Raw genomic sequence first — 18,522 nt, 5'->3', positions numbered from 1 at the left:
GAAATCATCTGCACAATATGTATGGCTTTAAAGAGCCCCTTTGTAAACCAAATTTGACTTTGTTCTGACTTTTTTTGCCCATAGGAACGCATTAATTAGATTTCAATGCATTCCTATGGGAAAACGCGTTTCACAAGACAATTTTTTTCCCGCAAGACAACATTAACCACGGAACGAATTAAATTCGTCTTGCGAGACACCACTGTACTTATGTAGGGAATCAATATAGACTAGGTGATTCTGAGAGAAAGCCAGAAGTTAGATAAATGGAAGTTCAGTAAAGGAATTTATTGCACTTTCCTGACATATGTTACCATTTTAAAATTGTAAACTGGGACATCAAAGGACTTTAAAAATGTAATGGCTTAAAAGGTTGAAGTGCAGCAAAGATAGTTTCCCCTTTGTTTTTAAAGAGAATCCACTTTGAATTGCAAATTGATCTGTTCTAAAACTATCCTTGTACCTTCCCTGCCTATGAGGCTGCTGAAATATAGAATTGCCTTTTAGAAAAACAATGTGTGGCTTTTTTTAGAATCAAATTTAGTTCATCTGATCTCTTAATTAGCCATAACATGAGTATTTGAAACTCCAAAACTGGATTGATGAGGCAGTTTCTGGCTTTTTTTTCTTCTTTTCCATTTAGCCACAAGATGCTTAATCCTGATATGCACTGTAGCAGACTGTATGGTACAGACCATTCGTTGTATGTGGCAGTGCATATAATTCATAAGACAGAGCAGTATAAGAACATGTGGGCTCCCAGTGAAGTTGTTTGCATTATATGAGTGAACAATTGTACATTTGGGTGTCTTGTTTTGCCCTTGTCCACTGTGTTACTTAACTTTAAATCAGTTATTTAAATGCATTCAGATAGCACAGTTTTTGTGTTAGCCTATCATGTCTCTTACCATCACTTAAGTGCTCCTCACGCAGTTTGTTGGGAAGTAACATACTTCATTTAAATTAAAGTGTGTGTGTGTTTTTTTTTTTAAAGAATATCTGGGAAAATTTGGACACTAAGAGTGAACAGATTTGTTTTACTATATCCTGTTTTGCCCAAACTAAACCTGAAATCATCGAGGCAAAACATTTGCTTTACATTGAAAGCAAGAGATTGAAGAGAGATTCTCAGTTTCCATTCTCTCCCACTCCAACTTAAAATAAATAAATAGGAAAGAAGCCAAAGGTTTTTCAGCCTTGTGCTTTGGTGATGAATAATTGCAAGGTTTCAGATTACTTCATATTTAGTGTCTAAGAAGACTTTGTTTGTTATAGGTCTTAAAGAGTTAACTACTGCATGAGTGTAATGAAATTGTCAGGTTATAGTAATTGCAGCAGTAATTTGATATGTTGCCCTATGAATGAATCCATGTGTTGGGAGTTTGTTACTTTTCTGAGCTGAACCAACCCCCACCATTTTTACATTCCTGCAACCTGAAGGCTAATCGGATCGTTAGACTTAATAGGTAAAGAGCTTTTATCACCTCATCAAGTAAGGCAATAGATTTCCATTATTTTCCTTAGTTCGTAGGGCTACATGAATGCTTGCCTGCACTTCTCTTTAAGGTTTATATCATCCCGCCTCCCCCACTGCCTTTTATTGACAGTTTGAATTTCGAATTGAATTTTGTGTGGCACCACTTGCATGTGTTTTTGATTAAATGAGGCTAAATAAAAAGGCCTGTATATTCAAAGCCATAAAGATTTTTCAGATTCTCTATCCCAGAACAAACTTCATTTGCTACTTAAAAAGTAGGTAGTGTCTTTACCACTTATCTCCTGAATAATTTTGAAGCAAATGATTAAATCTTTTGTGACTAAGTTCTGTATTTATTTTGAATCCTTAATTATAGAGCAATAGTTGTGATTGTTAAGACTGTTAAATGAATCAATCTCAACATTATGACAAAAAGTGAGGGGAAAATATCTTGTCTTAAAAAACAGTTAAATGGAATAATCTGAAATCTACATAATAGTGTAGATGTATTTAGTTTGAGTATGTTATGAGACAATTAGGAAAGTGGGGAATAGGTAAGAAATTACTTATTTGTAGAAGATCAAAGTTTGACAAATATTCTCCAATAGTTTTATAGGTATTGTCACCCCTCCCATGTCCTCCCCATATTGAAGGGTTACATTTGCCGCCAGGTTGCTCTGAATATTCAGCGTCTTTCAGGAAACATACCTTTGTTTGCATTTGATAGGGATGAAGGCTTTAGTATATGCTGTCCCGGTATATATGCTGTCTAATTTATATTGTTCCCTAGTAGTAGGATGAGATATTACTACTTTTTATTGAAGTGTATACTTCAAGTGTAAATATGGCAGCCAGTACAGATCAAACCAAAGACAGAGTTTTCATACCTTTTCAAACACAATTTCTAAAAATGCTCTTTATATATTCTGGTTTTTTTTTTAAATCTTCTGTTAATGATTTTGCATCTATGAGCACTTAAGTGGAAATATTCTGTTTTGCATCTTGAGCATTCAATATTTATTTCACTGGGAAATATCTCTCCCTTTACTCACTCCTATGTAGAAAAGAAACCAACAATGACTGTACTGTACTTTTGCATTACTTTTTCCACACACAGTTTCTGTATACATCATGTTGAACTCTGCTGATCAGAGAGAGCTACATGCTGAAGTTCAAGATGACAGCCCTTAGTGGTCAAAGCTTTAAAGAAAACAGGAAGGAGCAAACTAAAAGTCGTTCACTCAGAACAATTGCAATGAATGAGAGGCTTGGAGTGGAAGATTAGATTTATGACACTTAGATGTGCATATATGGAAGTGTTTTTCACTGTAGAGGGTAAACTGTCTGGTTGCACATTAGATTTCCATATTTCAGTTTTTACTCCAAATCTTGTGAAAATTATGACTGTTTAGATACTACTGTTTGTCAGAAGTAAGCAGTGGATTCTTCCTCTTATCCATTCTTAAATATTATTTAGCTGATCAAGAACTGAGCAGTTCAAATGAAAGACTTTAGAGATCAGTGACCCTTTGTCCTTTGTTGGAATAATGTGAGACAGTTCTGTTGCCATTCATTTTTCCCAGTTACTGTATCAAAATATTTGACTAAATCTATTGTCTGTTGTTGTAATGCAAAACGATATAATACTTGATAACATTGTCAGAATTAATGAGTGAGAAGAAATCTCATAAAACCATTTGTACAGTGAAACCTAGACTGCATAAGCTGAGGTAACTGCATTGACGAATTCAGAAATAAAATGAGCAGGATAGTAAAGAAAGTGTTATACCATATGTTGCAGAATACTTAAATGATCTGGAAAAGAATGTTCTTGTGCCTTTTAAATGTTATTTATGGTTATTTCAGTAGAAAATGTTACCTTGTATCTTCCTTAGAGTGAGTTCACATAATATGTTGGCCTTTAAGTTCAAAAGTATATGTGCACTGCTCAGATATGGACCAGCTCTAGAATGTGGGGGTGAAGCAGATTTAAACTTTACTCCCCAACTCTTTTTATCTAAAAATCATCTCTTGGAAAAGGAATCTGCCTCCGTTGCTTATAAGTAGCATAGCGTTGTCTAAATAACAACACAAATTCAAATGTGACTTTGCTGATTTAGCCTTAGAACTTTGGGTAGGATCCTGTGGTGTTTCTGCACTCATGGGACAATGGAATCCAGCAGAAGCAGGAGAGGGAGCAATTCTGCTTGAGCCTTTGTGCATGTCTGAAACTAGTCCTAGAGGACTGGAGCCCCCTCTAGAGCAAATTCTCAAGAGGCACTGAGGATTTTTTTTGGGGGGGGAGGACAGAGTGGTTTACATAACATAACATCCAGAAATGCAAGATAATACTTCTTGAAGCTTAACACAGTTAAGTTCACAGCAGTTCTCTTGACACAAGAGAAACAAAGGGTAGGAAGAAAAAAGACAATAGACACTATATCTCCCTTTGTGAGCCTGCTGGGCTGTTAAGATAATCACAGGAGGCCTTTCTTCTACTCCTGCCACCTTCACAGGTGTGTTTGGTGGGGACATGGGAGAGGGCTTTCTCTGTTGCTGCTCCCAGACTTTTGAACTTTCTCAGATGGGAAGCTAGACTGGCTCCAGCTTTTTAAGGAGAAAGATAGGGTAAAATATTTCAGGTAAATAATAATAATAATACATTTCCAAAAGAGTAGATCCTACATCAAAAAGGAACCTCCAAATGTGGAAGTGCCAGTGCTTAAGCCTGGGTCCAAGAAATCTGTCTGCAAAGCAGAAGAAGAAAGAGTTTGTTATATTTAATGAATGAATGTTAACAAATCTACTGAATGTACTGCAAAATTTTGCAGACCTAGCTCAATAGGCATCTCTTAAATTCCACATTTCAATATTTCAGGCTTTAGCCTTTCATTTTGCTTATTTTAGGAGATGTTATTTTGTTTTGCTATGGAGATGGAACAGCTAATGTACAGTAGGCATATAAGTGATTAGGCAATCTCCCCCCCCCCATAATTTTGCACTGTACAATGTGTTTTTGAATTTGCATTTCTTTGTTTCAATGTTTACTTATTTTGCTTGTTAAAGATATTGAAATGCATCCTGTTTTGTATTCTCCAGGCAGAAAATCCACCTAATGGCCCAGATTGTGGCTATGGTTCTTTCCACCAGCAATATTGGCTTGATGGAAAGATAATTGCTGTAGGTGTAATCGACATCCTTCCAAAGTGTGTATCTTCTGTGTATCTCTACTATGATCCTGACTGTTCTTCTCTGTCTTTAGGAGTCTACTCTGCACTGAGGTAAGGAGACATTTAAAATATGCAGTGGTCTTTTAAATGTATAATGATATCTAAAATATAAAGTTAAAACAGAGTTAAACTGTGCCACATATATTAAAGGCTTATCAGCTTTACTCTCTCTCTCTTTGAATAAGAAAAATATTTTCTTCACAGGCTGTAACTTTAACATTGAAATTTAGTGCAATGTTCCCTGTAGTACTTTGAGCAGAACATTGCAGCAGGCAGTGTTCTGCCAAGCCCAAACTAGTTTTCTCTGCTCCTTTATTTTTATTTCTATATACTGTACAATAGTGTTTTGCTTTGGCTTTTTAAAGAAAGTTGAAACATGGCAGTATGTTTTTGATCTGACACTTTGATTCCTCCTTGCCTATGAATAAGAATACTTTGTTTCTATCCCGCATGTTGAATGTTGCTATATTTTAAACATCCTAATAGTGGATAAAAAACTGTGTTGAACAATATTTTGCAAGGTAGCATGCCTGTAATTTAAAAAAATATATAATGTACTGTGGCAATCTTAAAGTGGTTTAAAGAACCAGGTATTTAAGATGCTAGCTTGTTAAAACATGCTGAAGAAGCAATAAATATACCTCCCTCCAGGAACACAAGTTTTAATACAGAGTTACTTCTTAAAGAATGCAAAAAATTACAGAGCTCTTAGGAAGAGTAAAGGAACATGATACAATACACACTGTTACTAATTTTATTCAAATATGGTTGAAAAAATATTGCCTGCAGGTAGTGACATTACTGCTGTTCGTTAAGCACTTGTTAAGCATTTTAAAACATTGCTTAAACGCTCAAAATTGATGGATCCATTCAATAATTGGCTCACATTTGGAGAAACAAATGAAACAAAATCATGAAATGTGGATTTATCAATTGCTGTAAGGTATGATGACTAAAGCAATATACAGGTTCCAAAGCAATATACTTCTATGAATTCTCTTGCTAGTACTAGTATACTGCTTGTACCTACTAGCATATACTGGATGGCAAGAATTAGCATTTAATTTTGTGGGGCCCAAGAAATTCTGCTGGCATAGAGTCATTTTGGATAAAATGTACACATGCACATTTACAGACACCTAAGGCATGCATTTTATGAGATTGAGGCAACAACTGACACATCCGGTGTCTCCTACAATAAATATCCAGTTGTCCACCTGTTTCCTTTGACATATAGCAATGCATTTAAAAGGACAATTTTGATTTGCAGAGTGGAATATGATGGCAATTTGCACACATAGCTCATGCCACTATCATCTACCTACACAGCTTCCTTGTAAAAGTGCAGTTTGCTATTTAGAATCACATTCTGTGATATCTGGAATTATATATCACATGACAGAAAACCTGCTAAACTGGGAATTTGACAGAAGTCACGTACTCCAGAAGCAAGCAAAATAAACCCTAAAACAAGTCATCCCACACACTTTCAAAACACAGTTATTTATGCAACACACACAAAGTCCAGTTGAACACCCACCTTGTACTGCTCCCCATCTCCTCCAACCCCACCTCTGGAGATACACGCTGCCACACTCTCTAACCCCACAGGATGCTTGTTCCTGTATCCAGTACACAGTTTACTGTTTTTCTGGGCAGCTAGCCATGCTTTAAAGTGAAGCACTAGACTGTGGACACCCAGCGTTTTTGTTTTCTAGAAATGGTTCCAGGACTTATTGTATTGGAAATAAAGATAGTGCTTTTGCAGCACGTCATTTTTCTGGTATTCTTCCCCACATACACACACTTAAAAAAAAACAGAGAATTATCTATAGCCACAGTGATGTCCAAATACAGTCCCTTAAGGATTCCAGTTTAAAATGTCACTCCAGATTCTGTAAGACCACAGCAGCTCTGCCAATGACTGCAAGAGTATTTGTAGGCTCTTAATAGACAAATATTAGTGTGCCCCATCTATGTTTCATTACCAGCTGCTTAGCTGAAAGAACCTAAGCAAGGCCCCAGACATTGTCCTGGAAAGCTAAGTGAGAATGATGCTATTGCAGAATGAGGAGAATGGTGTATGCCTCAGTCTCTTAAGCACTTCTGAGCATTCAAGTAAGAGGAAGGCAGCTGTCATGACTGATGTAATGGAGAAAGTTGCAGAACTACAACTCACTGTCTCAGGATGAATAAGAAAAAAAATTGCTGCAGTTTTCCCTTCAAGTAAATAAATAAAATGAACATGAACCAAATATGGAAAGTAACACTTACTGTTACAAATAGATATTTGCATGTAAATTGCTGAAACTAACTGGAAGTTTCCCTTTGAAACTTGCTGATTTTAAAATTCTCTGAAGTCCGCATGTACTGTCCAAGCCTGGGTGAACACAATGAGTAGGCTAGACTGTCTATAAAACAGTGATGCATGAATATTAACAGGAAACCTGTTAAAAGAGTGTCTTTAATCACTTGCAATTTGAATTTCAGATGAGCTTTTTGGCAGAACAAAACACAGAATTGGCTCTCTTAAGTAAAGGAGCCTGTGGCTTTGTTGGGTTTTTATATAGAACTGTCTTTGCATTTATTATTCTTATTCTTTACTTGAGTGTAATTATTCCTTTAAGTTAGGCCAAAATTTAGGTCATCCAATTTTACTTTATTGTAAGAGCTGCTAGCATCTGTGAACAGATATCTCTGGTATTATCTTTTTATCCATTAAGAATGATTGCTTCCTTTGCAGGGAAATTGCTTTTACTAGGCAACTTCATGAAAAGGCCCCTGACCTAAGCTATTACTACATGGGATTTTATATTTATTCATGCCCTAAAATGAGATATAAGGTAAGGATAAAGTTGCTTTATTAGCAAGTCGAAATTTAATCTGATGTGTGAGTTGAGTGTTTGATGTGATTATGACAGACTTGGATGTTCCCACTTATGCATGACCAAAATGCAACTAGCTCCTTTTCAGTTTGGTTCAGTTGCTTAGACTCTTTCACAGTTGTTTCTGTGTAAGATTTATCAGTTTGTGCCCCTAGAATTTGCAGCTGGTGCTGGAAGCCTATTGTGAACACTGAGTGGCTTAAATGGCTGCAACTACCACCTTGTAAGCCACTTATGAAATGGAGGCATTGTCAAAGCAACTTGTAATAGTGGGTTGGGAGATATATATAAAATTATTTAATTCCACTAATGCACCAAAGCCTTTGTGCATGTTTGAAATAGTTCTTTTGATCTTGACCATTTTGTTCCAGTTATTAAAATGTAGCTCATTTATCTTTTTTTTTTCCTTTCTAATTTATTGCTGCAAATCATGCGGTGTTTGAGAACAAATATTGCAAGGTTTGCTGTGACATTTTACTCTTTGGTTTATTTAATTAGTTATAGAAAAGAAGTGCAGGAACTGCGACATTTAGGCATAGAATTCACTTACTAGTTCAGAGGATGTTTAGGAGAATACTCTTCAGAGGAAAGCAGACAGAATCCTATCAATCAGTTATTCCAGCATAAGTAAAATATGCTGGAAAATATGCAGTCAGAATTGATGCTAATTAACCAACAACTGCTTCCTTTTTGTCATTTAGCACCAGTCACATGTGTTCGTGCATAGTGAAAGATACAAGTAGTATTAATATCAACAGCAATTTATGCCCCTTCACCTGTGCTGACATAACTAACGAACAGGATTCCAGTCATCTAGTGCTTGATTACTAGATATGCACAGCATATCAAGGAAAGTGTTAAGGAGATTTTGCTTTCAGGCATGTGTGGCTTGCATATGCAATACTTTTCTAAAGTCTGCTTAATATTCTGTGTGTGTTTACTCAAAAACTAAATGTTCCTGTATATTGTTGGGGCATTTCCATAATAAGTATGTTTAGGATTCCAGCCTATATTTCCATATAACTTTCAAACAAATTTATAAATAGAAATGGATTTGTAGATTCTTGAAACATACAATAAAGAGGTATATCACAGAATTATGATATTATTCCTATAAGACACTTTAATGATTTTTCCTTATAAAAGGCATATGCAGCAGGTGTCATTTCCTGAAAACCTTTGATGTTTAGTGCTCAGGTCTGTTACAGGGAAATTGGCCAAAAAAGAAGCCACACATTGGATCATTGAGAACAGTCTTGCCATTTTGTGGTCTCCTAGTCCCACCCAACTGTTCTTCTCAGTATGTTTGCCTTTACCACTCTCCATTATTAATCACACCTTATTTTTTCTTTACTGGGAGATGGGAGGGAGTGATCCTAACACAGTTGCAACCCACAACTTCCTGGCTGACTGAGGGCAAATGTCTGCTGGCTCTCTGACAGGCAAGCCAGCTGGATGAGACTTGGAAGAACAGTTTATGGACTTGGCCAAAGACAAGAGTTCAAGACTCGCTTCCAGGTTTTCACCTGCTTCTTTTTGCAGCCAAGTGGGGCCAGCATAGTTTTTCAAAACATGAGCCTCTGGCAGGCCAACCCATGGTTCAGATGGTTTCCTTGCCAAGGGGGAAATAATGGGGACACCTATCTAGGTTTCTAGAGATTAGGGTTATAAAAGGCAGACTCATCCACTATTAATTACTGTTCTTCATTGCTGTCTGGGAGGCAAGAGACTTAGAAATATGAGATGATGTTTGTGTTCCCTACCCCATAATATAGATGTTACTCTCTAAATTTCCACAGACACTTGCTTGAGCTTTTGAATTATACTCACCCCTTCTTTAGAATGGATGTCCGAATAATATGTAAAAATACAAGTGCTTTTCTAATGTTACTTCTAATACTTGCCATGCATATAGCAGTTTTCAAGTGTCCAGAGCAAGATTCAAGACAGCAAGGCTACCCCTATGGAATTTCAGCTGTTATGTTTTAACATAACGTAACATTCTTGGTCCTAATAACTTATTTTCATATGGTGAATGTCATCATAATGGGCAAATACTTCTAAGTCTTTCTATTCTTTTTCTAATGTGATTTGTTCAGTTATTTTTAACAAATACCAAAGAGTTGGGTTCTCATTTGTATTTATTCATCTTGAATAATTATGCCATCTGTCTTCCATACTTACAATCACTATTGCGGAATACAGCAAATAGTTGCATAATGGATGGACCTTGATCTAGGTCAATGGAAAAGGGTGGAACAGAATATGTGAGCAAGAAACAAAAATCTATATATACCTCTCTGGCTTTGCCTTAATCACCAACAAGGAAGTGAGATAAGGATCTACTGTCCTCTGTAGAAGAAGCTCAAAAGGACACCAATAATGATTTGGAATCTCAGGCCTCTCACTCAGAGAACAGTGTCTGAAGAATCTCCATCTATATTCATTACTAACTGGAGTTGGACGTGGGAGTTGTAAATCCCCCTACCCCTTCTGAGGATTTCATGTCTTATTGAGATTTCATCCTCAGAATTAGAAGTTCAGTGTTCACCACCATCTCCCGAATCTGATCATATATCCAATCAGATAAACAAGAATGCAGTTACCTGCATTTGTCTCAGTATGTTGCCATCACTCTTGGACCTAGTAAAAGAATCTTGGCAAGAAACTTTCATGTTATTTCAAGATGGGTTGAAAATCTATATAAAATCCATGATGCGGTTGTGTTCCTGCTAAAAACTCCTCAACCAAATTACATTGTGGTTGAAGCCTCCCAGACTATATTCAAGGGATGCCACAATACTGCACCAAATATCAGGGATGGCTCTAAAATAGACACAAGGCAAATCAATATGTTTCTTCTACATCCAGACCCTGTGCTTCATTTTAACTAAGACAAGACAATGTGCAATTAATATAATCACAAATTATTCCCCTTCTGTCCATGTTTCTATTTCCCTCTTCCTCTGTTTTCATTTCAGATTTAACATCAGGGAACTGATGTGCCTGTTATTTGTAAAGTGCCATATATATAGATAGTAATATATAAATAAGTCAATAATTTCAAGTAGTAAGTTTTAGTGATCATCAGTGGGTACAGAAGAACACTGTCCTTTTCTCAAATATAACCATTATGAATTTGATTTCTTTTAATAGAAAGTAATGCTAAAAGGTAGAAGATGACAAAGGAAAGCTGGCTGCCAAGAGGCATTTTATACATGCTCAATTTGCCTTGTCTGTCTCTGATACCACTTCAAAAGAATAAGTGTTTCTGACATCCCCTCTTTTTCTATCATTCAGAAGCAGGATAGATTTGATTTAAATCAAATGAGTTTAAATCACAATTTAAATTAAAAAATTGATTTAAATGGTGATTTTTTTTAATCATTGATTTTATCCATCTTGTTCAGAAGCTTTAGAGGTTTATTTATTTTATTTATTTATTTATTTAATTTATACCCTGCCTATCTGGCCCACCGGACCACTCTAGGCGGCTTCCAAATATAAAATCAAATAATAAAACATAGACAAATACATAATAATCAAACAAGAACAGCAGTAAAGATAAAAAGGAAAAGTAAGAAAAAAAATCAAGAGTTGGCTGGAGGGAAGGCCTGAATAAACAGCCATGTTTTTAATTGGGTTTTAAAGGTGCCCAGCGTGGGGGCCCGAATCGCCGGAGGGAGATTGTTCCAGAGGCGAGGAGCCACCGCCGAGAAGGCCCGGTTTCGTGTCTTCTCCTTCCGGGCCTCTCTCAGCGTCAGGCTCCTCAGCCTCACCTCCTGACACTCGTTTAATGTGACAAAGTAAATTGTGCATCCATTGTGATTTCTGCTAGGAATTGCAGAAGGTTAGTTTTCTGCATTTAAATAGTGTGCTCTTAAACAGGAACATATGGATCATTTATCTAGAGGGGAAGTAGGAGTGAGACATGCTACTGTAATAAATGTATAAATGTTAAACTGGATATGCATTTGGATTTCATGCCTGAGGCAAAAACTGCCTCTTCAGAATACATGCAGCTCATATCATATACATTCATTCTTTCTTATTTCTCAGCTCAGACTAAGTAGTTCTTAAGCATAATATCCAGATTTCTAATCACAAGAATTCTTAAAATGCTATAACCATTAATTTTACAATTTAAAAGAAAAAGGTGTTCAGCTCAGTTTCTTTTAATGAAATATTTGTAGTGGGCAGACAGTTCTCAGAGGTGGTTACTTGTCACAGCAGTGGCCCCAAACGTTTTGAAAGGAGAACCAGTTTATCTTCAGCTTACTGGCTAGAGCTGGAGTGTTTTCCCACAAACATTAAGTCACCCACTCCATTCTGTCTCGATCAAGCAAAATGGTGTGAGAAGATCAAAGTATAGGCTGACATGGCTTCCACTTTTTACAGGTGGCCCAGATCCTATTCATGTAAACTTTGCATGATGGCAATTGATGAGGTCATCAGCTTTAGTTGCTAAACTTTCTTTTAAAATAGTTAAATGCTTCCTGTTCTCCCGTTTGGAGTCTTGAGGCTCTCTAGGACTCCCTTTTGCTCTGGGGAAGCCTTTTGGAGTCTTCAGAATGGGACAGAGCCCTTAATTGCCAAAAATTGCTGCCGGATCACTGCTAGTGATCCCACTGTTTGGGTCAAAAATAATTTATGGCCCATTGAAAGCACCTCCTCCTCTGCTTATAGACTTGGACTCTCAAAGGCTTCCCCAGGGTAAAAGGGAGTCCTAAGGAGTCTCAAGTCCTAAAAACAGGGAATATCAATAATTTACTATAATAACCTTTGAACTTCAGGGTTGCAAGGAACCCTATATGTCATTGAGTCCAGCCTCTCTCAAGTAAGCCCAGTGGAGAACTGAACTCCCAAATTGGCTTCAGCAGACGTCATCAGCTTCAGCCATGTAAAGTTATGTGAACAGTATTTGAGCCATCATAAAATGAAAAGTTGATGCAGAAGGTGAAGCCTCTCTAACACTTTTTGTTTTAGCTCATATCTGAAAAAAACTGCCTTGCTTATTTTATGATAGGACTAGCTTTAGATAAAAATAAAACTTCCAGCCAAATGATATATATGAGGAGAGTTATTTTCTTGTGTTGTAACATGAGCAAATCATGCAGTTGTGCATAAAATGACAGGAAAGAAAAGTCCTTGAAACATAGAAGCTTTGTTTCCCCCCCCCCAAAAAAAAACTTGAAAAAGTGTCCTGTCCCCAAAGTGTTGGTTGGTTGAATGTTTAAAAATGACTACTGTTTGAATAATGGAAGGATGACAGTTTCATCCTGCATTTAGCTTAGCATAGTTGTTCTATCCAAATTCCAGCTTTCCTCAGCTTTTTGTATACACTGTTACAAACCTTTTTCCCTTGGTTTGGCTGAGAAAATTTCCACCTCAAACTGAGCTACTTAAGCAGTTACTAAAATACAGTGATGTTTAAAAATGTGGTACTATCTGCTGAGCAAGACGGAATATTGTCCTGACAAAAATGCTTTGTTAGTGGTTACCTGACTTTTCCATCTAGAAATGTGATACTGTTTCCATAATTGTGGAGATGTGCTGATCCAGCTTTTGGGAAATATTGTGAGCATGAAATACATTTTTCCCATACTTTGTTGGAACTATAAAAAAATTGGGAAGGAACTCAATAGCTGTGAGTTCAGCTTGATCCTGTACTGCATAAGAAGATGTCTTATGCCCAGTCAAACCTTGCATTGTCTTTGAGTGTTATTAACTGTTATATTACACCCATATTTATGCTCATATTTTCATTTCTTCAGGAGTAAATACATTTTAAGTTGTACAATAGCACCTAGAGCTGATTTGAACCAGATCCAGTGATGGAAATTTTTGTCCTGGATGTGTTTTTTGCTGCTCCCCCCCTTTTTTCATTGTTATATTACAGTTGCTTGAAAGTATTTAAAGCAAGTTGTAGGAACTGTAGAAACTACTAGAAAATGTTTCTAGGAACTGAAGTTTTTAGACTGTTTAGAAAGTATAATTGTGGCAAAACTAGGTATCCTTCTGTGATGATTCTTCAGTGGATTTATATTTTTAAGAATAGATGCAATATATCTATTCAGCAGGATTCTGCTGGGAAAAAATGGATTAGTTATCAAGATTAGGAATCTTGGCTCATTGTTACCTGAATGAAGAATGAGATTTTGTTTCTCTTATTTAGAGCTTCTATAATTTGTGGACACCTTCTAAGTCCTTGGGATGAGTTACTATGTGCCATCAAATAGCTTGCAAGCTATGGCAATATTATGAATTAATGACCACCCAAAGGAATTAATTAACAACCCTGCATAGGTCCTATAAATTAGAGCTGTGGCTTCACAACTCACTATTATTCTGTTGTTTTTTAGATTTTTTAAAAATGGAGATAGTTAGTGAATAACTTACAAATATTGGATCTTTCTCCCAGAATGTCACCAGTTGTGAGTTGTAAAGTCTCAAAACAGTCTGCCAGAGTTCTCTATATAGATAGCTGAATTATTGGTATAATTATTAGTATATGACTGTGTATATTTTTATATGAATGCAAAGGTTTTCAGTCCATTGGCTTGTGAATGGTTTGTTATTATAATTATTGTATCACCCCTCTTTTTTTCATAATCATTGAAGAAGTTCACAAAATAATCAGTTGGTCAAAGTGTGTCAAGCTTTCTGGATTGGATACCCTGTTAGTCTGTTGTAACAAAAAAGAAACCATAAGTCTTGTAGCACCTTTAAGACAAACTGGTTTTTATTTTTTATAAGCTTTCATCTGTTCAAGCACATGAAGGCTTATAAAAACAAAACCTAGTTAGTCTTAAAGGTGCTAAAAGACATACAATTTCTTTTTAACTGAATAAAATCCATTTCCCCATGTTTTTAGGTATTGTTGACCCTTCTGATCAGGTTTTCTGAAAGCTAAACATTCCCTTATTTTAACCAGAACCTGGAAGGCCACTGATGATAGCTGATAATTTCTTTTTTTAGATTGTTAGCTAACTCTCATAAGGATGAGTGTCTGCATTCACTTTGTATAGACTGTGAAGTTCATAGCTTGAAAGACTCCAGAATGCTCACTATTATTGGCAGTTGGATCATGATCCTTTATTTGTTGTGTAAATGAAATTATATCCTGGCGCGGTGGCAATAAAACAGGATAATGGCATGATCCATGCGGTTGCAATATCGTTTATACATGATCAATGAAAACTTCAGTTGTGTCAAGGAAGAACTATTGGTTCTTGCATAGTTGTAGTAGTCATGAAATGAGAAGGCTGATAGTTTAGGTGATCACCATAGAATTAAGAAAGTAATTAGTCTTAGAGAGATAAGTTAAAGAAGTCAGTCACACACAGAGATGTCTGCCAGCAGAGTCCTCCACACACACCACTCCATAGACCAACTCTGGGCAATGCCCCCAGGAGGACTCCCTTTTATTAACCTTATGAATTGTTGATAGTATACAGATAGTTGACAGAATTCAGATAGGGTCCTGGTTACATAATGCCAATTAGGATTGGCTTAAAAGAGCTTTTGAAGTTAGCTCTCCATCTCTATGAGAAAGAGGAAGAATGGGTAGCCGCTCTTCCCTCAGAAGTAGCTGCATCACATCCTGGAGAGTGTGCTCTACTACACTGAAGAACAGACAACAGCGTAGCAACCTTGGGGAGGGCCCCCCACACATAGTGAGTACTGTAGTTTGTTTCTTCTTTTGCTGTGGCTTAGATGAGCTCTTTCTGGTGTTCTATAAAGCAAAATAAACAAATAAAAAACCCCACACAAAACGTGCAATGAACTAAAGCCCAAATTGTGTTCCCATGCCTCTCCCTCCCCCAAATGTTCTTTTTTTTTACTCTAAAGGTGCCATCATATAGCTCCTACTTTATATTCTATTGCTTGAAAATATATAATTGAGAATAGTTTTGCTATATTTTTGTTTTGTCCTTCATTAACCTTAAGCTTTATATAAGGTATCAAAAGATTCTCATTTTGTTTTTAAGCTAAGCTTCCTTGCCCTGTGGCATTTCCCAGGCTCTCTTGGCATGCACATTTTCATGCAAATTAGTTTCAATTTAAGCACACAATGTCACTTTACTTTGGCCAGCTGTCTGTCTTCTGAAAACTTTTCCACTGAGTTTACAGATTTTTAAAAGGTGCTTTGAAGTGTACATCAGAACCAACACTTTCCACAGATATTACATCTAAGCATGCATTTGAAAATGTTCTATATTACTTGAACAAGGTGCTCTAACAGAAACACCATTCAAGTTTGCCTAAGAGCCCAGGAAATGTAATCGTTTCAGTTGGTCAGTCTATTTCATTCTCATGACATGGCTTGATACTCACGTCAGATGGAGAGAATTGGAGACATGATTCCAAAATGTTAGGAAAAAACAAAACAAAAACCCAATTAATCTGTGATTAATCATTACGCTAAATACCTCTGATAGGCTGTGGTCATAACCAGAAGGTATTTTTCATTGTGCTGCTCTTGAGAACCAGTTCCTGTGGTTAGATTTTAGAGGATTCAGCAACTTCTCCACAGCACGGAAAGCCTGCACAGTAGTACCCTCCACATCCGCAGTCATGTTTTGGCAGCCAAAATCCCCTGAGATCTGGCCTTTTCACAGTTCTTTGCCTGTGGAATTCAGTTAACGTTTTTCAGTAAACTTGGCTCTGCTTGCTAGGCAGAAGTGGAAAACCATAGCCAAGCAAAAGCCAACAGGATGTTGTTTAGCCACATTCTGTAGTGAGTCTGCTACTATAACCCTGAAAGGATTGCAAATTTCTGGCCAATCCCACCCACAGAGTGCTGGCACTTGGTATCTTCCTGATGGATTCTGTAGTCAGCATCATGTTTTAGCTGACTTTCAGTTACAGTCAGCTCTTCACTAACGTTTTGGCTCCCCCGCCCCCAAGCCAGAGAACTATGATGATAAAGACCTGAACTGGCAACTTTCCCTAGTGATTCATTGTAGTGTGCCAGCCAACATTCAGAAAGTGCTTTAGAAAAGAAAATCCTTGTATTTATATGTTTAAACCAGCTAGCCCTCCCAATCAGTTGTGCACAGATTGAAAATGATGATGTGGATAGAGATGGAAGACCTTGAAGACCACTCTTCAAGATTGTGTACCACCACACATGGGTTAGGAAAATAGTCATGACTTCAAAAGCAAAAATGAAAGGAAGAATATGCTTTGTCAATCAAATGTAGCAGAGGAAGTTCCTATTTGATAGATGAAATGCTCTAGGTCAGTGGTCCTCAACCTTTTCCCAACCGCGGACTGGTTGGGGGGGTGTTGCGCTGGGTGTGTGTGTGTTGCGCTCGCAGGGGGTGGAGTATGCTCACAGGAGGAGCGCTTGCTGGGGGGAGCCAGGAGATCTGTGTCCATGGTCCGGTCCTGCCTGAGCTGCGAACCGCTGCTGGGTTGTGGACTGGGGGTTGTGGACCCCTGCTATAGGGCATGGACCGGGCCATGGAGACACATCTCCCATCCCCACGCATGCACACAAACATGCACAGCCCCCACCACATGTACACATGGGTGCCCTGTCCACCTGCTCATGCACGCACAGCTGCCTCATCTCCAGCGAACATGGCCTGTAGTCATAGTGGGTTGGTGTTGTAGTTCTACAACAGCTGGTTGGTATTCAGTTTCACATCTTCAGGTAAGAAAGGCTCCCACTTAAAATTATGGCCAGAATACAGGGCTACAAACACATACATAGAGTTATTTTAAGCCTCTTGCACACCTATTGAGATACTAAATAACTCATTTCCTACTATTTAATGTGCAGAATGTTAAAATTGGATTTATATGTACAATGGCAGACTCTGCCATATTCCTCAAAGAAAAAACACACAGTACAAATAGTACCTGCCATTGTGGTTATTGAGTTTTATAATTCCACATTCTTTCATTCCAAGTGTGTTTGATAATAAAGAAGATAACTAAATATGTGATGATTCTACATTTACCATCCCACTGTTGTCAACCAAAGAGGTCCAGTCGCTCTTAAGAGAGACAGTAAATGATAATACAAAGGTAGCAAGCATATGTTTGGAGTATGAACTATTAAGCCAGACAGGTTCCATCAGCCCTAACCAGAAAAGTGTGCATTTTGGGTTCATGGCAACCTCTTGAGTGACAGCAATATCTAGAGTGTTCTGGTCTAGAAGAATTTCAAAAATTTCGCTCAGTTCTGCTTAATGCAGGCTAAATGGCAAAAGCTATTATTATATATAGTATTTTCAGCAGTACATAAGTAGATATTATATACCGATGCAAGTTGCCTTGTGTGCTTTTAAAGAGAAAATTGGGGTAAAAATATTTTCAACAAATAAACAGGTTTTACTGCTGTTCTCCTCTTTCTCTGTCTTCTGAAAATTTAGCACTCCAGTTTGTTTAGCCCCACCCCCCAAAAAAACATTTCAGGATCCATAAACTAGTGCTCCAGACTTGCATAACTGCAGCCTAACTTGTTAGGATCAAGAGCTCCTGGTTTAGAGATCAAGCATGCTCCAGAACCAACTTCTAGTTTAGTGCATTCTATTGTGTTAATTCAGTTTTCTGTCTTGTATATTTAATGTGCATTGTATTGCCTTTTACCTTGAGTGGAACAATTCTCTAGTAGAGGTCATAGAATAACATAATAGAATGTCCGTTTCAAGAACACTAATTCCATCAAAGTGACAATCTTGTATACTTTTTATTCATGTATTATAAACATACCTCAGAGAAGTGGAAGTGACTGGAACAGTTCTTCAAAGGGTTGTCCCAATCTTCATTGCCAAGTTTAAAAGTCCCTTGTATATTTGTATTTTAGGTCATGTGCATGGTTTGGTCATGGAGCTGGAAAGGATACATGCAGACAAAATACCAATCCAGCTTGAACATTCCATGCATTAAATTACAGGGAACAAGTTGGCTTACAAAT

At 37.2% G+C, this 18,522-nt stretch overlaps 1 protein-coding gene across 6 annotated transcripts in view; it reads left to right on the top strand.

The window, feature by feature from the left end:
- ATE1 (arginyltransferase 1) overlaps positions 1-18,522 on the top strand; it is an 89,693-nt gene that overhangs the window by 32,894 nt on the left and 38,277 nt on the right. For all 6 annotated transcript variants that reach the window (XM_020786476.3, XM_020786481.3, XM_020786480.3 and 3 more), the window contains 2 exons: positions 4,577-4,758; positions 7,451-7,550. In XM_020786476.3, the coding sequence (XP_020642135.3) occupies positions 4,577-4,758; positions 7,451-7,550 (282 nt within the window). The remainder of the gene's footprint in view (positions 1-4,576; positions 4,759-7,450; positions 7,551-18,522) is intronic.

The sequence above is a fragment of the Pogona vitticeps genome, chromosome 3, assembly GCF_051106095.1.
Source record: "Pogona vitticeps strain Pit_001003342236 chromosome 3, PviZW2.1, whole genome shotgun sequence".
Classification (NCBI taxonomy): Eukaryota; Metazoa; Chordata; class Lepidosauria; order Squamata; family Agamidae; genus Pogona; species Pogona vitticeps.
Note: the sequence above shows the minus strand (reverse complement) of the source record. Positions and strands in the feature narration are given on the sequence as shown.